Source organism: Octopus sinensis, linkage group LG6, assembly GCF_006345805.1.
Source record: "Octopus sinensis linkage group LG6, ASM634580v1, whole genome shotgun sequence".
Taxonomy (NCBI): Eukaryota; Metazoa; Mollusca; class Cephalopoda; order Octopoda; family Octopodidae; genus Octopus; species Octopus sinensis.
In genome coordinates, this window is record NC_043002.1 from 69,245,588 (window position 1) to 69,270,707 (window position 25,120).

The following is a 25,120-nucleotide window of genomic DNA, read 5'->3' on the forward strand; positions in this document are numbered from 1 at the left end:
TATGTATGTATGTGTATATATATATGTATGCATGTGTATATATATATGTATGCATGTGTATATATATGTATGTATGTGTATATATATATGTATGTATGTGTATATATATATGTATGCATGTGTATATATATATGTATGCATGTGTATATATATATGTATGTGTATATATATATATATATATGTATGTATATATATATATATATATATATATATATATATATGTATGTATGTGTAAATGTAAAAGACTTGTTTTATTTGCATTCCTGAGCGCCATACTAATACAATTGTTTGTTTATATTCCACCTGCCTTCGTCTTTTGTTTATTTTCATAAAGCTTCCCGTTATATATATATGTATATGTTTGTGTGGCTGTTTGTCCCCCCCCTCATCACTTGACAACTGGTGGTGTGTTTATGTCCCCGTAACTTAGTGGTTCGGCAAAAGAGACCGATATAATAAGTACTAGGCTTACAAAGAATAAGTCATGGGGTTGATTTCTTCGACTAAATGCAGTGCTCCAGCATGGCCACAGTCAAATGACTGAAACAAATAAAAGAATATGTGTATATATGTGAAGCCTTTTGGTTTTGGCTTATAATCATAAGTTCTATTCCTGGTGGCACTCTGTGTCCTGAAGCAAGACACTTTATTTCACATTGCTCCAGTTCACTCAACTGCCACAAATGAGTCGTACATGTAATACAAAAGGGCCAGCCTTGTCACATACTGTGTCACAATGAATCTCCCTGAACACAAAATTAAGAGTACGCATGTCTTTGGAGTGCTTGACCACTTGCATGTTAACTTCATGAGCAGGCTGTTCTGTTGCACGGATCAACTGGAACTGTCATCATCGTAACTGATGGAATGTCAGTTATAATGCTACAGAGCAGACATGGTTCAAGTGTTAGGAAGTTTGATTTGTGATCAGGATGTCATGTTCTGGGCTTAATTCCACAAAGTGTTGCCTTCGGTGAGTGCTGCACACAATGATTTGAGTTGACCAATGTCATGTGACTGAAACTGCGCTGGACAGAATCTGCATGGTGCGGAAGTCTATTGGATGGCTTGCATTTGGACCAGCTTTGCTATAGACAGTGTCACACTAATTCTGACTGAAGATTACATTAAAGGTACAAGAATATGCAGCATACTCAGCAAATCAGCTACAAATATATGCAGCATACTCAGCTACAAAGCTACAAGTTTATACAACATACTCAGCTACAAGTATATGCAGCATACTCAGCAACTCAGCTAGAAGTATATGCAGCATACTCAGCTACTCAACTACAAGTATACACAGCATACTCATTTACAAAAATATACAGCATACACAGCTACAAATATAAACAGCATACTCAGCTACTCAACTACAAGCATACACAGCATACTCAGGTACAAGTATACACATCATATGCAACTACTCAGCTACAAGCATATACAGCATACTCAGCTACTCATATACAAGTATACACAGAATACTCAGCTACAAATATATGCAGCTTACTCAGCTACAAATATATACAACATACTCAGCTACTCAGCAACAAGTATATGCAGATACTCAGCTACAAGTATACACAGCATACATAGCTACAAGTACGACAATATACTCAGCTACTCAACTTCAAGTATGTACAGCATATTCAGCTACAAGTATATACAGTATACTCAGCAACTCAGCTACAAGTATATACAGGATACTCACCTACACATCAACAAATATATGCAACATACACAGCTACTCAGCTACAAATATATGCAACATACAAAGCTAAAATTTATGCAGCATACTCAGCTATGCAGATACAAATGTATGTAGCATGCTCAGCTACAAATATATACAGCGTACTCAGCTACAAATATATACAGCGTACTCAACCACAATTGTATACAGCATATTCAGCTACTGAGCTACAAGTATACGCAGCATATTCAGCTACAAGTATATGCAGCATACTCAGCTACATGTATATGTAGCATACGCAGCTACAAGTATACACAGCATATGCAACTACATGTATATGCAACATACTCAGCTAGAAGTATACGCAGCATGCTCTGCTACAAATATATACACCATACTCAGCTACACTGCTCCAAATATATGCAGCATGCTCAGCTACTTATTACTCAGCAATAAGTATACGCAGCATACTCAGATAAAAGTATATGCAACATACTCATCTACAATATATGCAGCATACTCAGGTACAAATATATGCAGCGTAGTCAGCTGCAGATATATATAACATACTCAGTCACAAGTATATGCAGCATGCTCAACTATTCAGCTACAAGTGTACGCAGAATACTAAGCCACAAGATTCATATACAAGTATACACAGAATACTCAGCTACAAATATATGCAGCTTACTCAGCTACAAATATATACAGCATACTCAGCTACAAGTATACGCTGCTACTCAGCTACAAGCATTTGCAGCATACTCAGCTACTCAATCACAAGTATATATAGCATAATCAGCTACTCAGCTACAAGTATATGCAGCATATTCAGCTACTCAACTACAAGTATACACAGCATACTCAGCTACAAATATATAAAGCATACTCAGCTACAAATATATAAAGCATACTCAGCTACTCAATCACAAGTATATATAGCATAATCAGCTACTCAGCTACAAGTATATGCAGCATATTCAGCTACTCAACTACAAGTATACACAGCATACTCAGCTACAAATATATAAAGCATACTCAGCTACTCAATCACAAGTATATATAGCATAATCAGCTACTCAGCTACAAGTATATGCAGCATATTCAGCTACTCAACTACAAGTATACACAGCATACTCAGCTACAAATATATAAAGCATACTCAGCTACAAATATATAAAGCATACTCAGCTACTCAATCACAAGTATATATAGCATAATCAGCTACTCAGCTACAAGTATATGCAGCATATTCAGCTACTCAACTACAAGTATACACAGCATACTCAGCTACAAATATATAAAGCATACTCAGCTACTCAATCACAAGTATATATAGCATAATCAGCTACTCAGCTACAAGTATATGCAGCATATTCAGCTACTCAACTACAAGTATACACAGCATACTCAGCTACAAATATATAAAGCATACTCAGCTACTCAGCTACAAGTATATGCAGCATACTCAGCCACAAGTAGATGCAGCATACTTAGCTACAAATATACACAACATGCTGAGCTACTTAGCTACAAGTATATGCAGCATACTCAGCTACAAAAACAATATACTCAGGTACTCAGTTACAAGTATGTACAACATACTCAGCTACATGTATATACAGCATACTCACATACTCATCTACAAGTACTTGAACACACTCAGCTACTCACTTTCAAATATATGCAACCTGCTCAGTTACTCAGCTACAAATATATGCAGCATACTCAGCTACGCAGCTACAAATATATGCAGCATACTCATTTACTGAGTTACAAGTATATACAGCATACTCAGCCACAAGTGTATTCAGAATACCTAGCTACATGTATATGCAACATACTCAGATACTCAGCTAAAATATATGTAGCATGCCAAGCTGTACAGCTACAAATACATGCAGTATACTCAGCTACTCAGTTACAAGTATATGTAGCATACTCAGCAACATGTATATGCAGCATATTCAGTGGCTCAGGTATAAATATATGCAGCATACTCAGCTACTCATCTAGAAGTATATGCAACATAGCTAGAAGTATATGCAGCATACTCAGCTAGAAGTATATGCAACATAGCTAGAAGTATATGCAGCATACTCAGCTAGAAGTATATGCAACATAGCTAGAAGTATATGCAGCATACTCAGCTAGAAGTATATGCAACATACTCAGCTACTAGTATATGCAACATACTCAGCCACAAGTATATACAACATACTCACCTACTCAGCTACAAGTATACGTAGCATACTCAGCTACAAGTATATGCAACATACTCAGCTACTTCGCTACAAGTTTAACTACAAATATAAGCAGCATGTTCAGCTACTCAGTTGTTGGTGTATGTAACATACTCAGCAAGAAGTGTATGAAATATACTCAGTTACATGTATATGCAGCATATAAAGCTACTCTGCTCCAAATATTTGCAGCATACTCAGCTACAAATGTATGCAGCATACTCAGCTACAAGTATACACAGCATTCTCAACTACAAGTATATGCAACATAACTCAACTAGAATTATACGCAGCGTACTCTGCTACAAGTATATACACCATACTCAGCTACACTGCTCCAAATATATTCAGCATACTCTGCTGCTTAGCAACAAGTATATTAAGCATACCCAACTAGAAGTATATACAACATACTCAGGCACTCATCTACAAGTACATACAGCGTACTCAGCTACTCTGCTACAAGTATATGTGACATACTGAGCTACTCAGCGACAAATATATACAGCATACTCAGCTACAAGTATACACAACATAGCCAGCTACAAATATATGCAGCATACTCAGCTACTCTGCTACAAGTATACGCAGCCTACTCAGCTACAAGTGTATGCAGGATACTCAGCTACTTAGCTACAAGTATATGCAGCATACTCAGCTACAAGTATACACAACATACTCAACCACAAGTGTATGCAGCATACTCAGTTACTTAGCTACAAATTCAGCTACAAATATATGCAGTATATTCAGCTACTCAGCTGTTAGTGTATGTAACATACTTGAGCTCAGTATGTAAAGAGCTGAAGGAAATACTGCTAAACATCTTTTCTGACATGCAATCAGTCCTGCCAGCTTGCTGCCTTAGTTTGGATATAAATAATATTGGTTTCAAATTTTGGCACAATGCCAGCAATTTCAGGGGAGTGGGTTGAGTATTCAACTGGTACTTATTTTATCGACCCTAAAAGGATAAAAGGCAAAGTCGACCTCGGCAGAATTTGAACTCAGAACACGAAGACAGATGAAATACTGTAAAGCTTTATGACCAATGTGCTAATGATTTCTCCAGCTCACTGCATTTGGATATAAATGATATTGGTTTCAAATTTTGGCACAAGGCCAGTAATTTTGAATAAGTCAAATACATTGATCACAATGTTCAGCTGATACTTATATTATTGACTCCCAAAAGGCAAAGTTGACCTTGGTGGGACTTGAACTCAGAACATAAAGAGGCACAGGAGCGGCTGTGTGGTAAGAAGCTTGCTTACCAACCACATGGTTCCAGGTTCAATCCTACTGTGTGGTACCTTGGGCAAGTGTCTTCTACTATAGCCTCGGGCTGACCATGGCCTTTTGAATGGATTTGGTACACAGAAACTGAAAAAAGCCTGCCGTATATGTGTGTGTGTGTGTGTGTGTGTGTGTCTGTGTTCCCCCACCATACCTTTGCTTGACAACTGATGTTGGTGTGCTTACATCCCCATAATTTAGCAGTTTGGCAAAAGAGGCCGATAGAATAAGTACCAGGCTTACAAAGAATAAGTCCCGGGGGCAATTTCTTTGACTAAAAGGCGGTGCTCCAGCATGGCCGCAGTCAAATGACTGAAACAAGTAAAAGAATAAAAGAATGGACAAAATGCTGCTAAGCGTTTTGCCCAGCGTGCTAATGATTCTGTCAGCTCATTGTCTTTGGATGCAAATAATATTGATATGAAACAATGAACTTTTACGATGAAGCACCCCACCACCCCATAAAAAGAAAAAAAAATAATAAAAGAAAAAAAGGAACAGTCATGCTTATTAACATTATTATTAGATAATAAGTCTAAAAATACAAGGGGATTAATTGAATTTTTTGATAACTTTATGCAAATCTGTTTAACTAATTTAGTAGCATTAAAAGAAAAAATTTTGAAAATACCCACATCCAATTTCTGGTGGTAACTTGAATGCTAAATATTTATATATATTAATGATATTATATTGTAATGCATTTCAAGGGATTAACCATGTGACACTGGGATTAAAGTAAAAATTCAAGCGGCATAAGCATGCTTACTGAAACAGGATTATAAGGATAGCTGTTTTATGAAATATGTGTCATGTATTTAAAAAAAACGTGAGCACTAACACAGTATAGAGAGCCAAGTGATTTTGAGTAAGGAAAATTGATCCTTGTAGTGAAGAGAAAACATTGTATCCAAATGGATTTAATTATGAACAAAAAAGATACATGAAACAACCTTGAATTTTAAATTAATTAAACTAATTAAAAATAGAATGCAGTAGAGATTGAATGTAGCTCCAGGTAATAAGGGGACAACTTTGGACTGTTTTGATTCTGTTAGTCCTTGTTAGTGAAGTATAATTTAATGAATATAACGAGATTTTAGATGACTAGTGAGAATATAAGTTTTAATGAACATTGAGTGGTATGGTATCTTAAAAGAATGACTGAAGGGAAAATACCATGGGGGGGGGCCTACTGTATGAGATACAAATAGTAAAGTGAGAACTAACATAATAGAGAGAGGCAAGATTTTTGATTAATCAAAATTACTCTTTTAGTGAGATGGAAAAAAAAATCATTCTCTTAATTATTAATTGTTATCAAGAAAGATAAGGGAGACAATCCAAAATTTAAATTACAATTAAATGAAATTAGAATGTAATGGGGAATGAGTTTGATTTCTTGGTTCCCGATATCAAGTGCATAGGCACTCACTTTACTTGTTGCTTTCCCAGCAGCAGGTGTTCCTGGGTATTTTCCCAGAGATCATTCAGTGAAGTTAGTGGTTCTCAGCATTTTATAGCTCAGTGCTTCCTTTCATTGTCATTTTACAAGTGTCCCACTCTCTGTGCTTTAAAAAAAGCAGCAACAAAAACAAAACAAAACAAAAACCAAAAACAAATTGTAAATTACTTTAAACAAACAGAAGTTAATTTTCTGTTGTGTTTTATTATTTTCCTATGCTATCCCAGCCAGCATGTGCATAGGTTTTCTTTTTCTTTTTTTTCTTTTTTTTTTTATAGATATTTTGCATAGACCAGTGTTTCTCTATGTTCAATTACTAAAGAAAGTGAGGACTTATGTAGTAAAAATATACTAGAATTGGCACATCAACTGTCATATTTTTGCTTCCCTATTAAAACAATGTCCTTTCCTCTCACAATAATGAATCTGATCTAAGGTGGCAAGCTGGCAGAAACGTTAGCATGCCGGGTGAAATGCTTAGCAGTATTGTGTCTGCCTTTACATTCAAAGTTCAAATCCCACCAAAGTCAACTTCACCTTTATCCTTAAAGGCTCGATAAAATAAAATACCAGTTATATAGAAGGGTCAGTGTAATCAATTAATCCTTTACTCCTAAAATTACTGAACCAAAATTTGGAAGAATTATTATGATTTTATGATAGGAATGATATCGCCAGACAATTTGCTTTACAATATTTATTTATGTCATGGCAGCGATCTGGTAGAAACGTTAGCATGCCGGGTGAAATGCTTAGCAGTATTTTGTCTGCCGCTACATTCTGAGTTCAAATTCTGCTGAGGTTGAATTTACCTTTCATCCTTTCGGGGTTGATAAATTAAATACCAGTTGCATACTGGGGTCAATCTAATTGACTAGCCACCTCCTGCCAAAATTTCAGGCCTTGTGCCTAGGGTAGAAAAGAATAATGAATCTGATTCACTCATTATCTTCTGCTCTCTCTCTTCACTTTACTTCTAAAACCATCTGCCTGTCTGTCTGTCTGCTTGCCCCCCTCTCTCCAATTCTCCTTTCAGTCCTGAGGGCTGTTTGGGCTCTTTAATCTTGCTAGTTGCAAGGTGACCCTGCTAGCGTTGGTCTCACTGAGAAAAAGTAACTACTACACTTTTATAATGTGGTTGTCATGAGGAAGTTTGTGCAACTAAAGAAACCATGCCAAAACTGAGACATCAGAGCACAACAGGGTCTTTTGACTTGTTGGATCCTGTAAAACCATCCAACATATGCCAGCATGGGAAGTGGACATAGAGTGATGATGATGATGACAACAATGACAATGACAGTGATGATGATGACAACGACAACAACGACAATGATGATGATGATGATGATGTAAATAAAAAAAATAAATGTGCCCTTTTAAGACCTAACCAGGCTCATGGGCCCAGTTTCCCGGTTTCAATGGTGTATGTGTTCCCCAGCTGAACGGGACGCCAGTCCATCACAGCATTACTCATTTTTGCCAGCTGAGTGGACTGGAGTAATATGAAATGAAGTGTTTTGCTCAAGAACACAACACGTCGCTTGGTCCAGGAATCGAAACCACAATCTTACGATCATGATGCTGACACCCTAATCACTAAGCCACGTGCCTCCACGATGATGATGTACCAGGTTTAGATATTTCATTTCTTGGGAAAGTCATGATTCCTCTAAGAGACCAGTACCTTCACAGTGTCCCTATGATATCTGCAACTACATTGTGAGCTTAGAATGTCCTCAAGGCAATGCTACTGTCCACGTTAAGAACCATTGGTTTGAATAAGCATATTCTGTGCTTACAAATAGTGGAAAAAATGTGAAATGGATAATTTTGTTTGAGAAGTGTAGCAATTTCACACCCTGAATAAACAATGATACCAGCAGCTGTGAGTTTCAGGGATTAATACAATGCTACTTTAATTGTTGGAGAGCAATTACTCATCAAAGATAATGATACTAATTAGCAGGTTTAGGTGAGATGGTGAAAAATGACTTACGTGAGATCTTGCAATGCTGTTGTGTTGAAAGTGATGTTTGGGTTACCAGAAATATCTAACAGATTAACATGAGAATTTACAAGATTGCTCATGGGGATGTCAAAGAGCTGATTAAAGCCAACTTCCAAAACCTGGTGAAGGAAAATGAAAAGGAATAATAAAGTAACAATTGCATAATTATCAAGTCTAATCACTGAGGAAATTGTTGGAAATGGGAAAATATTTCTCTTGAATTACCCCTTGTCATCATGGAAAAAGAAAGGTACAATCAATAATTTGTGTGTTTGCATCAGCCTTCATGATTATGTCATCATCATCATCATCGTCTTCATTTAACGTCCGCTTTCCATGCTAGCATGGGTTGGACGGTTCAACTGGGGTCTGGGGAGCCCGAAAGCTGCACCAGTCCAGTCAGATCTGGCAGTGTTTCTACAGCTGGATGCCCTTCCTAACGCCAACCACTCCGAGAGTGTAGTGGGTGATTTTATGTGCCACCGACACAGGTGCCAGACGAGGCTGGCAAACGGCCACGCTTGGATGGTGTTTTTTATGTGCCACCGACACAGGTGCCAGACGAGGCTGGCAGACAGCCACGCTCGGATGGTGTTTTTATGTGCCACCGACACAGGTGCCAGATGAGGCTGGCAAACGGCCACGATCGGATGGTGTTTGTTACGTGCCCACAGCACGGAGGCCAGTCGATGCAGTACTGGCTACGGCCACGTTCGGATGGTTTTCTTGTGTGCCACGTGCCACCGGCACTGGTACCACAAAGATACAAATTCCATTGATGTTCATCTATTTTGATTTGTTTTGATTTGATTTTCACTTGCCTCAACAGGTCTTCACAAGTGTCACAAGAAGGAAGGTATGCACAGGTGGACTGACTACGTCCCAGGTAGGGGCCACAGGTTATGGCCTGACTAGTCTTGCCGGGTCTTCGGATGGTGTTGTTATGTGCCACCGACACAGGTGCCAGATGAGGCTGGCGAACGGCCACGATCGGACGGTGTTTGTTACGTGCCCACAGCACGAAGGCCAGTCGGTGCGGTACTGGCTACGGCCACGTTCGGATGGTTTTCTTGTGTGCCACCGGCACTGGTAACATTTATGTCATGTTACTTACTATGACTGGCTATTACCAAAAGAAAAAAAAAAAGAAGCTAAACACTCAATGAAAAATTCCTTGAAGGCATCTATAAATTCAGGAGGATAACCTCTCTGAACATCTGCAGCAAAAGTAGCTCATTATTGCTAAATTTATGCAAAAGAATATTTAGAACTGAAAAACCACATTCCTGCTGCTTATGTTTAGGAGAACAATCAAGTGATGCCAATATTTGAAATTTTGTTGCAGCCATCTTATATATACATGTATTTAAGATAAATTGTTTTACATTGGGGAAGAAAGGCGGTACCTGTGACCTTTTAGAATGGTTTCTGAGCAAGAAATCAAAACAGCCTATTTGCAATAGTGTGAACTCCATTAGAAGAACCCAAGTACCAGGTGGTGATACTAAACTAGGCAATGAATTAAACCAACCATCCCAAAATACATATATTACATTTGTAGGACTTTAGTACAGGTTTTGCCTCTGTTGGGTCAACCTAAAACTATTGTAGAAGACACTTGCACAAGATGTTAGACAATAGACTCAAATACAAAACTAAATGAGGAGAAAGTGAAGTTATTAATCAGACAGACATGTCTGCAATCCTTAAAGATTTTATTTAAACATTGAAGTTTAGCTTGACAAAACCTGCAGCATATAAAAATATAAAAAAAAGAAACAACAAAAAACCCTCTACCTTCAGTTCTGTAGCCTCTTTGAAAGCTGGTAATTCTCGAATTCGATTACAATTTGCTCTCAAAATCTGCAGATTTTTATGTTTACATAAAGATGATGGGAAATGTGACAGATTGTTTGAAGATATATTCAGTTCTTCAAGAGCTTCAAGCTTGGAAAGGGTGCTGTAATAGAACATATTCTCTGTTAAGAAGAATATAAATATCTACACATCATATAAATATCTACATATAAATATCTACATATAAATATCTACACATGTATCATATAAATATATAAATTTAAACATCTACATTTGTGGATATATAAATATCTACACATGTGGGAGAAGTAATTTTTAATATGGTTATAATTTTTAGGACCATTAGTCTCTCTCTTCTTTGTTGTATATAATAATTACATCTACCAGCTTTGATTGGTTAACCCTTTCATTATCGTATTTATTTTGAGATGCTCTATGTTTCTTTCAATTAATTTGAAATATAACAAAAAGAATTTAGTAAAATAACTTTGTTGTCATTAAGCTAGTGTTAGGAACATAAACTGTGACTAAAGCTTGGTGGAAGATTTTAATTCAAAACTGATAGAATCAAGACATTTGTAGTCAGAGTCAGAACCGGTTTCAGCCGGGTTAGTATTGAAAGGGTTAATTGTCATCAATTGTTTTATTTATGTTTGTGTACATAGACTGGATTTGAACAAAGGAACTTTAATTCTAAACAAAGAGTAATGACCTCTCACTCACCAGGCCACTTTAATTTAGAAATAAAAATTCCTGGTTCAAATCCAATGTGGAACTATTCATATATCAGTTGTATTTCCTACACAAAGGCAAAGCATACAATGCATGCATTATGAATGAATGCAAATAGAAAATTCTATTTTAATATAAATCTTACATATTAATATGAGACAGCTGGAAAGAGATTGCATACAAGCTATATATACCCTACTTTTAATTATGTGGTTTTTATTTTTAAAATTTCCTTCTTTGGTCCAAGTGTCAGAAGTTAGTCTTGATGTATCCTCAAGAATAAGACATCTGTTGACATTTGGAGATCAAAGTAACTGAAATATAATACAGTTGCAAATATGGTAAATATACATTCTAATGATGGGGTTGTTCAGAAAATTATAATAAATGTTAGAAAATGATTATATTTGCATGGGGCTGTAGTGGGGGTCCATCCTAACCCTTTGAATTCCTACTGCTGCCTGCCTACAGGCATGTATGTATGTATGTATGTATGTATGTATAAGTCCAATATCTGCTTTATCTATCTGTCTATGTATATATATAAAACTATATGTGCACACACATATATATATATACATAAATGAATAAATAAATATATATATATATATATATATATATATATATATATTATATAATATAATTCGAGACAAAACCACTATTTTAAAACCAAACAAGGAAAGACTTAATCAATACATAAAATTTTAATATAAATTAAATAAACCGCCACTACAATTGTTTCATGTCTGCTACCGACAATCTTCAGGTGATACTGATTAGAAGATCGAAAATCCACCTGAAGATTGTCGGTAGCAGACATGAAACAATTGTAGTGGCGGTTTATTTAATTTATATTAAAATTTTATGTATTGATTAAGTCTTTCCTTGTTTGGTTTTAAAATAGTGGTTTGTCTCGAATTATATTATATAATATTTTACTATAAAATTGGATTTAACCCTAAATCTGATTTTTCCCAGTAATTTTGGATTCATTCCCTAATATTTATTATATATATATATATATATATATATATATAATATATATATATATATATCCCACTGCATGGCACCTTGGGCAAGTGTCTTCTACTATAGCCTCAGGCCGACCAAAGCCTTGTGAGTGGATTTGGTAGATGGAAACTGAAAGAAACCCGTACATATACACATGTGTGTGTGTGTGTGTGTGTGTGTGTGTGTGTGTGTTTATCCCCACAACATCGCTTGACCACCGATGCTGGTGTGTTTACATCCCCGTAACTTAGTGGTTCAGCAAAAGAGACCAATAGAATAAGTACTAGGCTAACAAAGAATAAGTCCTGGGGTTGATTTGTTTGACTAAAGGCGGTGCTCCAGCATGGCCACAGTCATATGACTGAAACAAGTAAAAGAAAGAATAAAATTATATATATATATATATGCATATATGTATGCATACACACACACACACACACACACACACATATATGCATATATATATATATATATCTACAATAATCCCTCACCATATTGTGGTTTATCTATCATGGTTTATTATTTAAGCTTATGATGATTCCTCTGTGGTGTTGTTTTGCATTTATGATAAAATAAATATGTACAAAATGTAAAATTAATTAAAAAAATATACGGTACAATAAAGTTTCTACTTCATAGATTTTCACCTATTGTGGGGTGTTTTGGAACGTAACATCCACAATAGTCAAGGGATTAGTGTGTATATTTATATATACATATATACTCATATCTATGGCATATTTGTGTTTGTGTAAGTATATAGAATTGTATAAATTTGTGCCAGTACAAGTGCATATTTCAGTTTGTTATTTTATCGTCCAGTTATTTTTATTCACATTCATATTTACTCTTACTCTTTACTCTTTTACTTGTTCCAGTCACTTGACTGTGGCCATGCTGGAGCACCATCTTTAGTTGAGCAAATCAAACCCAGGACTTATTCTTTGTAAGCCTAGTACTTATTCTATCGGTTTCTTTTGCCGAACCACTAAGTTATGGGGATGTAAACATGCCAGCATCAGTTGTCAAGCGATGTTGTGGGGACAAACACAGATACACAAACATACACACACACACACGCACACACACACACACACACACACACACACATATATACGACGGGCTTCTTTCAGTTTCTGTCTACCAAATCCACTCACAAGCCTTTGGTCGGCCCGAGGCTATAGTAGAAGACACTTGTCCAAGGTACCACGCAGTGGGACTCAACCTGGGACCATGTGGTTAGTAAGCAAGCTACTTACCGCACAGCCACTCCTTTTTTTTTTTAAGTAGATTGAAAAGGAACTAAATATCACAAATAATAACTTACCTGTCAGGAATGTCTGTGAGGAAATTTTGAGCTAAGTGAAGTCTCTTGAGTCGAGGGAAATTACTGATGACAAGGAATACATCATCATGTAGTCTGTTCGCTGTCAGGAAGAGATGTTGTAATCTGTTCAATGATTCATTGCTGTTTGGACTTGGAAGATTCACTAGTAGATTCTTTGACAGGTTCAAATATTTCAGTCTGGCAATACATAAATATATAATATAATATAACATAATATAATATAATATAATAAATATAATATAATATAATATAATATAATATAATATAATATAATATAATACAATACAATACAATACAATACAATACAATACAATACAATACAATACAATACAATACAATACAATACAATACAATATAATTTAATATGATATGATATGATATGATATGATATGATATATGATATATGATATGATATAATATGATATAATATATGATATAATATAAAGAGTTAACCTAGCAAAAATCAAAGTCTTAGTAAGTAGGAAGGCAGACAAACCACAAAACCCTTCAGGTAGAGGCCCTGTTCGATCTGTAGAAAAGGCGTAGGTAGAAATTCCATAAGATGTACCTATTGTATGCTAAGGACACATAAGAGGTGAGGCAATATCAGAGGAAAGTTAATAGGGAAGATATTTGTTGTGTGTGGAACATGCGCAGGTACAATAAACACCAAAAATGTTCAGAAAATAGATTCCATCACATGCCAGGGAGGAAAACTAGAAGTAGTCAATAGCTTCTGTTACCTTGGTGACCAAGTCAGTAGCTGGGGTTGATGCTTTGAGAGCATAGCTGCTAGAATAAGAATAGGCTGGGCTAAGTTCAGAGAGCTCTTACCTCTGCTGGTAACAAAGGGCCTCTCGCTCAGAGTAAAAGGCAGACAGTATGATGCCTGTGTTTGAACAGCCATGTTACATGGCAATGAAACATGGGCTGTAACTGCTGAGGACATGTGTAGGCTTGTAAGAAATGAAGCTAGTATGCACCACTCGATGTGTAATGTCAGTATGCATATACAACAGAGTGTAAGCGTCCTGAGAGAAAAGTTGGACATAAGAAGCATCAGATGTGGTGTGCAAGAGAGATGACTGTACTAGTATGGTCATGTGTTGTGTATGGATGAGGACAGCTGTATGAAGAAGTGTCGCCCTCTAACAGTGGAGGGAATCTGTGGAAGAGGTAGACCCAGGAAGACATGAAATGAGGTGGTGAAGCACGATCTTCGAATGTTGGGCCTTGCAGAGGCAATGACAAGTGACCGAGACCTTTGAAGATATGCTGTGCTTGAGAAAACCCATCAAGCCAAGTGAGACCATAGTCGTGGCTGATGCTAGTATCAGGTTAATGGCACCTGTGCCAGAGGCATGTAAAATGCACTCACTACATTCCTGGAGTTGTTGGCGTTAGGAAGGGCATCCAGCCATAGAAACCATACCAAATATAGTAAAAGATACTTGCCCAAGGTGCCATGCTGTGGGACTGAACCCGGAACTATGTGGTTGACAAGCAAGCTACTTACCACACAGCCACTCCTAAATAAATATATATATATATATATATATATATATATATATATATATATACATGTGTGTGTGTGTGTGTATATATATATAGGGAGAATTCACAAAAAAAAAAGACGAAGACAGGTGATGTAGACAACAAACAGATGTATTAGTATAACGCTTGGGAAGTGAAAATGTCTTTAACATTTTGAGCCTACGCTCTTCCATAGAAAGGAACACAGAAAGAAACAAGGAGATTAAATAAAGAATGTGTAGTGGCTAGTGATCTATCATGCCGATATATATATTCTCTATCTACCTATAGACTATTTTGTCTCACATAAATCATAGGTTTATTTAAGGAACCAATTTTTCAGGAACAATGATAGAGGAGAAATTGTAGAGTACAGTACAAAATGCCTTGTATTTAATTATGTTTTTTACAATATGTATTCAAATCCTGCTCACCAGACTCAGTTTTACATTCCTCTGAGGGTCCATGTGATGTGCTTAATTTGCTCTTTTATACTCTTTCTCTGCAATTTATACTCTTGTATTAATTTAACACATTAATAATATTTAAGGGCTGTGGTTTAGTAGAACTGGTAGAGCAGCCAACAAAATGTTTTTGAGTATTTAGCTATATTTGGAATTGGAATCATTCTGCTGTTGTCTTTTGCTTTTCATCCTTCAGGAGTTGATGAAATAAAGTACCAATCAAATACTGAGATTGATTTGATCTTCAATACACTTCCCCAAAACTTGTAGTCTCATGGCTGGGTTAAAAATCAACAGAAACACACACACACACACACACACACACACACACACACACACACACACACACAGAGAAACACATACACATACATACACATACATGTGACACTCATTGGAGCATACATACACATTACACACAGAGACACTTATGTACACACAGAGACATACATGTACATACACATACACACACATGTGTACATGCACATACAAAAACACACTTTTATCTAAATTTTCTCCATTTGAAGACATTGTTGAATGATAAGAACAAAAAAGCAGAAAACATAGAGTGTTATAATGGTTTCAAATTTTTTACACAAGGCCGGCAATTTCTGGGGGAGGGGATTACACTGACTCCAGTGTTCAACTGGTACTTATTTTATCGACCATGAAACAATGAAAGGCAAAATTGACTTTGGTGAAATTTGAACTCAGAACATGAAGACGGATAAAATGCCACTAAACATCTTGCCCTGTGTACTAACGTTTCTGCTAGCTTCGAAATGTGTAAGAAGAAGGTGAACTAGCAGAACTGTTAGCATGTTGGAGAAAAGGCTTGGCAGCATTTTTTCCAGTTTTACATTCTGCTTCAAATTCAACTGAGATCAACTTTGCTTTTTATCCTTTCAAGGTTGATAAAATAAATACCAATGAAGCGCCAAGGTTGATGTAATTGGTCAAACCCCTTCCTAAAAGCCTTGTGCCTATAATTTTTTTAATGTGTCCCTTTCAAGCCTAGCCAGGCTCATGGGCCCAGTTTCCCAGTTTCTGTGGTATATGTGTTCCCCCCAGCTGGACGGGATGCAAGTCCATCACAGCGTTACTCAAGAAACAGGAAGAAAGAGTGAAAAAGAGTTGTGGCAAAAGAGTACAACAGGGGTCACCATCACCCCCTGCCCGAGTCTCGTGGAGCTTTTAGGTGTTTTTGCTCAATAAACACACACAATGCCTGCTCTGGGAATCGAAACTGCGATCCTCCCACCGTGAGTCCGCTGCCCAAACCACTGGGCCATTGTGCCTCCACTGTGCATGTAACAGATAGAATAATTAAACTAGTGACAAAAATAAGTTATAATTGTTATTATAAGTGTAATTACTTGTTAGCGTTGACGAGAAAGTCATGAGGTAACTCTTCAATATAATTGTGTTGAAGTTGTAACATGGTCAAAGAGTTGTTTGTAACAGTAGATGGCAGTCGGCGTATACAGTTGTGATGAGCTCGGAGATCTTGTAGCTTTTGGGCTGTTGTAAATATCCTGCCAATGGAGAAATTCAAAGAATATATATACATAAAATATGAACACTGTATGTGATATATATATATATATATATATATATATATGTATATATATACATATATAATAATAATATTACGGAGTATAGCTCCAAACTTACAGGGAAAAATTTGATTTAGTATTAAATCAAATTTCGCAGTATAAATATATAAAATATGAATTAGAGATAAAAACCACTATTATGCAACTCAGTGATAGACATAAACCAATACATAAATAACAAATAATATAAATACGATTAATATAATATATAATATATATTTCTTCTTTTTTTCAAAAAGTATAAAAAGAATGATAAATATAATATAATAAGTAATATATTATATTTATCATTCTTTTTATACTTTTTGAATATATATATATATATATATAGATATGTGTGTGTGTGTGTGTGCATATGATGATGATATAAATATTAAGAAAAAGGAAGCACACATATCCTTTTTAAATAAGAATTATATGTTTGTGTGACTGTGTGGTACCTGCATGTATATATGTATATCATCATCATCATCATCATCATCATCATCGATTAACATTCATTTTCCGTGCTGGTATGAGTTGGATGGTTTGACTGAGGTCAGCAGAGCCAGCGGCTGCACCAGGCTCCAATCTGATCTGGCAAAGTTTCTACAGCTGGATGCCCTTCCTAATGCCAACCACTCTGAGAGTGTAGTGGGTGCTTTTTACATGCTACCAGCACAGGAGCCAGTCAGATGGGCCTGGCAACAATCACGTTCAAAAGGTGCTTTTACATGCTACCAGCACAGGAGCCAGTCAAGAGGTACTGGCACACACACACACACACACACACATATATGCACGTGGAAAATGTAAAAAACACCACTTGAGCATGGCTGTTGCCAGTGCTGCCTGACTGGCCCACACACACACAGACAGAAATTTCCATGTGATAAACAACTTGTAATATCATTTTATGCATGTAACACTGAACCATTTGACAAAATGATTAAAATCTTGTACATGTATGCTACATTAATAAGGTCTGTTATGTTTTTATAGCATAGCTGTATTGAATAAATTTTCTAGTATGCAGATTGCATTAAGTTGCTGTTTGCTTGCTGAATCATGCTTTCTTTGCCTTGTACTGAGAATGTCTCACAGTGAAAAACCATTCACCAGGAGACTAAGAAATGCAGAAAGAAATATTTGGTAATATTTTACAATTTATATTTTTGTTCTCTTCTAATATATTTTATATGAATGGCAAAGATGCACTTGAGCTGTTTAAAACTTTGGTTGAAATTGATTGAAGATAACCAAATTTACCATCAAGAAAAACTCACAGAATGGGCAAGCGATGTAACATGTTATGACTAACTTCCAGTCTTGCCATGAAGAAACACTCAGCAATCCAGGTAGGGAGGTCACGGAGTTTGTTGCTGAAAAAAAAAAAAATCAAAAATTAGGTACAGGTGTGTGGTTAAGAAGCTTACTTTATGACCATGTGGTTTTGAGTTCAGTTCCACTTTGTATGGCACTTTGAACAAGTTTTTTTCTACAATAGTTCTAGATTGACTAATGGCTTGTAAGTAAATTTTGTTGATGGAAACTGTTTTGAAGTTCATTGTATACCTACCTATATCTATCTGTCTGTCTGCCTGTCTGTCCGGCAATCTGTCCATCCGTCCATCTGTTTATGCGTCCATCCATCCATCCATCCGTCTGTCTGTCTGTCCATCCGTCTGTCTGTCTGTCCATCCGTCTGTCTGTCTGTCCATCCGTCTGTCTGTCCATCCGTCCATCCATCCATTCATCTGTCTATCTATCCATCTGTCTATCTGTCTGTCTGTCTGTCTGTCTGTCTGTCTGCCTGCCTGTCTATCTATCTATCTGTCTGTCTGTCTGTCTGTCTGTCTACACACATATGCATGTGTGGGTGTGTGGGTGTCTGTGTTTATACCACACTGCTTGACAACCAGTGCTGGTTTGTTTATATCTCCATAACTAAGCAGCCCAGCGACTGATAGAATAAGTACCAGATTAAGAAAAACTACTGGGTCTAGTTGTTTGGCTAAAACCCTTCAAAGCAATGCTCCAGCATGGCTGTAGTTCAATGGCTGAAACAAGTTCAAGACAAAAGATAAATGACCAGTTTATAAATCACTCCAAGAATTTCTTTGTTTCAGCAACTATTTTCAGTTTCATTCTTTTCTCCTGATGATATGGGTAAAACATAAATTTTAAATTAATAAATTATATATAATCATTATGTAATTATATAAAAGATGATATTTTTATTGCAGTGAAACAGCTGTTGAGTACAATGAAATTATGAATTAGATATTTTTTATTCTTAATAAACCACTCTTAATAAATGAGTTTTGAAATACCAATGGTAGATATGAAGTGAACACAAGAAAACTGAACTAAAAGTTAAAAGTTATTAATAAAACAGATATAACTTTAAATCAGTTGAATATATTTAAGACAGTATCCATATCTATCAACCACCTTCAAATGTTACCTGCTTCCTACTGATTTTGAATGAGAAAAATACCTAAGTATCAGTAATAATGTTTATAATTCTCTGTCCTCATGCTAACCCATCTGTTACCATATTTCTGTTAAAATACTATGTGCCCTTTTAAAGCCTAGCCAGGCCCAGGCTCATGGGCCCAGTTTCCCAGTTTCAATGGCGTATGTGTTCCCCAGCTGGATGGGACACCAGTCCATCACAGCGTTACTCATTTTTGCCAGCTGAGTGGACTGGAGCAATGTGAAATGAAGTGTTTTGCTCAAGAACACAACGCATCGCCCGGTCCAGGAATCGAAACCACAATCTTACAATCATGATGCTGACACCCTCACCACTAAGCCATGCGCCTCCACTCTGTTGAAATACACTGGCTTTAATTTGGTTATGTTTGAAAATAAAGAAGACTTCAGTAAATTAACTTTGTCATTATTAAGCTGAAGTTTTAAATATGAATTAACATGAAATTTTGATGGAACTTTTTAATTTAGATAGTTTTAAAACAGGCAGTTTGTGTCATAGATACAGCCTCAGGTGGATTGATATCAATAGAACTGAAGAAATTCTGGCATCACAGAAGCCAGCAACTTCAAAGAAATACTGATACAATTTATTTAATTCATGCAATTAATTACCAACAATAGGCCTGTCATTTTCAAACAACTTCTCATAGAAATCCACAATCACCCTTATTCACAAATTCAATATGACACATTAAAGCTAGATTCTTCTTCAGCTACTCAAATATTTTACATATTAAGCATACATATACTGTACTGTTTTGTAAAAAATAACTGAGTATTTAGGGTGGTGCAGTTGCAATGCACATGCAACATTAGAGAAAATGTTCTTCATAAACTGTTTATCTGAGAAATGAAAAATATGCTAAGTAGTGTTTTCTCTGTTTATTCAACAATGTTGGTCACTATATCGATTTGTAGCCCTCTTGACTTAATAGTTGTTATGGCATTCATACCTAAATCTTTTCTTTACACTTATCTAACCTCCCCTCCAATTAATACAGTCTCACTCCATCACACTCTTTCCCATTCTCTCAACAACACTTTCAGTTTAGAAAATAATTTACTTTAAAATACAGTAAAAAGTTTTCTACATCACATCAGTAAATAAGTTCATTGACATTGTCAATTTGTCCTTGAGGCTGTTTTGTTAGCTGGTGTGTGTTGGGTGTTTTGGGTATGTAATAGTTACAGTTAGAGCATTATGGTAAAAATGAAGAATATGTTTTACTTACTGCGAAAGGTCCATCTCCACAAGCCATTCCGGTTTGGGCGTGATGTTCAAATTAGTAAGCTCTACAAAAATAAATTATTGGACAGACATAGAAATTTTCCACATGTTGACTGTACACCCTCTCATCCCCTTCCATGACCCACTGTCTGTATTCTCTCTTATGTTCACCTCCTTGCTCCTTGAGAGCTGGCTTGAGTACCCCATCATCACCTTCCTCTTATCTCCTCCAGCCATATATCTCCCCTATAGCAAAACACCTGTGCTTGTCTCTCTATCATATTTTAGCCTTTCAACACCTGGCATAAAGCCACCCATCCCCACCTCCCCCTTCCAAATACTTCATCTTAGTAGTGGGACCTTTTCCCTTTCTTTTCCCTCTGTTCTTTTATATCTTGCAAGTTTCATGGCAACCTCATCAGTGCTGGTGGCACATAAAAAGCATCCAGTACACTGTGTAAAGTGGATGGTATTAGGAAGGGTATTCAAATGTAGAAACCATGCCAGAAATGACACAGCCCTGCTGCTTCCTTGTTCCCTGTCAAACCATCCAACCCATGTCAGCATGGAAAGCAGACATTAAATGATGATAATGATAATGCTATTCTTGAAGATTAAGGGATTAAGAAGCAAAACATTGATTATGAGTTATACTGGCTGAGAGGATGAAAAGAAAGGTTGGAAACTTGGGAATGTACATATGGTCACTTGAACATAGAGTGGAGCAAACACTAACAGTGTATTACATGTAAGTTATATATTCATCAGTATGAGGACACGTGGCCAAGGGATTAAGGTGTGGCACTCATGATTGCGAGATCATGGCAGGTGCATTGTGTTCTTGAGCAAAACACTTCATCTCATGTGGCACATGGTGGATCTGTTCAGACAACATCGATTTTGATGGAGAGACTGGACAAATGTACAGCACATACATTTGATCACTATAAACGAATCATTTATGTAGAATGTTCAGTAAGAAATTTCAGAATAGTCTTTCTCAGAGAGAGAGAGAGAGAGAGAGAGAGAGAGAGAGAGAGAGAGAGAGAGAGAGAGAGAGAGAGAGAGAGAGAGAGAGAGAGAGAGAGAGAGAGAGAGAGAGAGAGAGAGAGAGAGAGAGTACCATCATATATAGGTTAATATATTGTAAGTTCCTATCTGTTGTTCTACTCATCCCAATGTTATTGGTATTGAAGTATGTCATGAGTAAGGTGGTATGACATGGTTGTGCAGCTTAGTAGTTTGGTTTCCAACCACGTGGTTTTAGGCTTATTCCCACTGTCTGATATGGCCTTGGGGTGACCAATTCCTTGTCAGTGGATTTGGTAGACAGAAAGTGTAAGAAACTTGACATAAGTCTGTGTATGTGTGTGTTTCTCTTGTGATTATGTTGCTTGCATGCTGTGTAAAACCAAGATCATCGTCAATGATGAAGAGAAGGAGAAGAAAAACAATGGAAGAAGAAGAGAAGGAGAAGAAAATGAAGAGAAAGAAAAAAGAAGAAAAAGGGAAATAATAATAATAATAATAATAATAATAATAATAATAATAATAATATTCTATTGATTCTCTTACCATTATCCTTGGCATACATGTACTTCAAAGCAACTCCACTCAGCTGCAAGCTTCGCATCCCATTACGCTCACAGTTAATATACACTAACCCTTTCAAGGCTCGTATGTCCAAATCCTCAATGCTGTTATCCCTGATGTCAAGATGACTCATGAATTCCAAACATTGGAACTTTGCAATTTCACTGGGCATCAGTGTTAGTCTATTGAAACGAAAGTCAATCTTTTTCACCAGTTTCATTTGATTTAGAAGGTTGCCCTGCAGGCGTTCGATGTAGTTTCCTGCCATAATGATACTCTCCATCGTGTCAGAAATGCTGTGAATACGTAACAGCACTGATGGTACAGTTGTGAAATAATTGAAGGCCAGAATTAGAATTGATAACTGTTTCATACCGCCCATTTCTTCAGGTAGTGCTGTAAGGTGGTTGTTGTGTAGTCGCAACACTTGTAACCTGTGGAGGCAACACAAGGCAATGATTAATGAAGATCACTGAAACAAGAACATGATATCAGAATTATAAGATCAAATAAACATACAGCAACATCATCATCATCATCATCATCGTTTAACATCCGCTTTCCATGCTAGCATGGGTTGGACAGTTCAACTGGGGTCTGGGAAGCCAGGAGGCTGCACCAGGCCCAGTCTGATCTGGCAGTGTTTCTACAGCTGGATGCCCTTCCTAATGCCAACCACTCCTAGAGTGTAGTGGGTGCTTTTTACGTGCCACTGGCACAGGTGCCAGGTGAGGCTGGCAATGGCCACGATCGGTTGGTGCTTTTTACATGTCACCGGCATGGAGGCCAGTTGGGGCGGCGCTGGCAACAGCCACATTCGGATGGTTCTTTTACATGCCACCGGCACTGGTATCACAACCACAATTTCCATTGATTTTTGAGTGATTTCAATTTCGATTTCGAATTTGATTTCACTTTTTTTTATTTCAATTTTGCAAATTTTGAAGTTTTTATTTCTTTTTACATTAATGAATGTTTATAATGTTAATCTATACTTCTAAAGATTAATATTGTGTTCATTTATTCTGCTGAGGTTGACTTTGCTTTTCATCCTTTTGGGGGTAATAAAATAAGCACTATTTGAACACTGGGGTCGATATAATCAACTTAGCCCCTCCCCTGCAATTGCAGGCCTTGTGCCAAAATTTGAAACCAATTGTGTGCTCATTTATTTTTGAGTATGTAGTATTTTTTACATGGCTACCCAATAAAATTTTTTCATGTAGGCTGCTAAAGATGGATGCACAAAAAGTGTCTTCTATTATAACCCTAGGCCAACCAAAGCCTTGTGAATGGATTTGGCAGACAGAAACTGAAAGAAGCCTACAATGTGCATGTGTGATCCAGCAACAGATCTAGGATGTGACAACTGAAGGAAAAGCAGCTGCTCTAGCACTTGGCTGACACTCATTTTCAGCTGTTTAGAATGGAGCAGCATGAAATGAAATACCTTGCTCAAGGACACCTCACACCACCTGGTCTAGGAACTGAACCCACAACACTGTAATTGTGAATCTGACACCTTAACCACTATGACATGCACCTACACCCACATTAGCATTCTGCTTATATGTCTATGTAGTGATGTTCACTCAGTCTTAGGATCACTGTTAAGACTTAATTGGATTTGTAGAACTGCCATTAAGTGCCATCACCCTCCACCATATATAGAGAAAGAGCTTAATGAAATGTGAAGCCCCAGCGCTATTTTCAATATAAGAATCAACTCCTTTTGGTAAGAAATACACATAAGAAAACATTTCAGATTTTTCAAATAATGCCACATATCCAACAATGTGGATAGAATACTGCTGAAGATATTATCTTGCAGAATTCAAAAGTCTGTCTTTTGATTACCTTTTTTAGTATACATGGGGATTTGATCAAAGTAATGAAGCACTGGTGCTGGTACCATGTAAAAAGTTCTGGTGCTGGTACCATGCAAAAAGCACTAGTGATAGTTCCATGTAAAAAAGATACCCAATATACTCTATAGAGTGGTTGGCATTAGGAAGGGCATCCAAGTATAGAAATAAAGCCTAAACAGACTATGGAACCTGATGCATCTCCTAGCCTTGCCAGCTCCTGTATAACCATCCAACCCATATCAGTAAGGAAAACAGACATTAACCTTTTCGTTACTGTATTTATTTTGAGATGCCTTGTGTTTCTTTCAATTATTTTAAATATAAAAAAGAATTTAGTAAAATAACTTAGTTATCATTCAGCTAGTGTTAGGAACATAAAATGTCGCTAAGGTTTGGTGGAAGATTTTAAATCAAAATTTAAGAAAACAAGACATTTATACTCAGAGTCAGAGCCGGTTTCAGCTGGGTTGGTAACGAAAGGGTTAAATGATCAAAACGATGATGATGAGTAAAATTTGTGGCATCATCTCTGTAAATTATAGAATTAAGCAATCTCACTAAATTTACCTGGTTAAGTCAGCTATTGATGGTGGAATCTCTTCCAATTTGTTTGAGGCCAAATTCAATTCAGTCAAACTCTGCATGCTACACAATGCGGAAGGAAATGATTTCAAATCGTTGTTTGCAAGGTTCAAACTAGTCAAATAGCGAAACCTGAAAAGGAAACAA

At 36.6% G+C, this 25,120-nt stretch overlaps 1 protein-coding gene across 2 annotated transcripts in view; it reads right to left on the bottom strand.

The window, feature by feature from the left end:
- The window catches only part of LOC115213425 (PH domain leucine-rich repeat-containing protein phosphatase 2), a 219,748-nt gene that overhangs the window by 19,973 nt on the left and 174,655 nt on the right, over positions 1-25,120 (bottom strand). For both annotated transcript variants that reach the window (XM_029782395.2, XM_029782397.2), the window contains exons 6-13: positions 24,959-25,105; positions 22,506-22,957; positions 20,935-20,995; positions 18,490-18,585; positions 16,985-17,143; positions 13,594-13,791; positions 10,503-10,665; positions 8,694-8,824 (exon numbers count right to left, since the gene is read on the bottom strand). In XM_029782395.2, the coding sequence (XP_029638255.1) occupies positions 8,694-8,824; positions 10,503-10,665; positions 13,594-13,791; positions 16,985-17,143; positions 18,490-18,585; positions 20,935-20,995; positions 22,506-22,957; positions 24,959-25,105 (1,407 nt within the window). The remainder of the gene's footprint in view (positions 1-8,693; positions 8,825-10,502; positions 10,666-13,593; positions 13,792-16,984; positions 17,144-18,489; positions 18,586-20,934; positions 20,996-22,505; positions 22,958-24,958; positions 25,106-25,120) is intronic.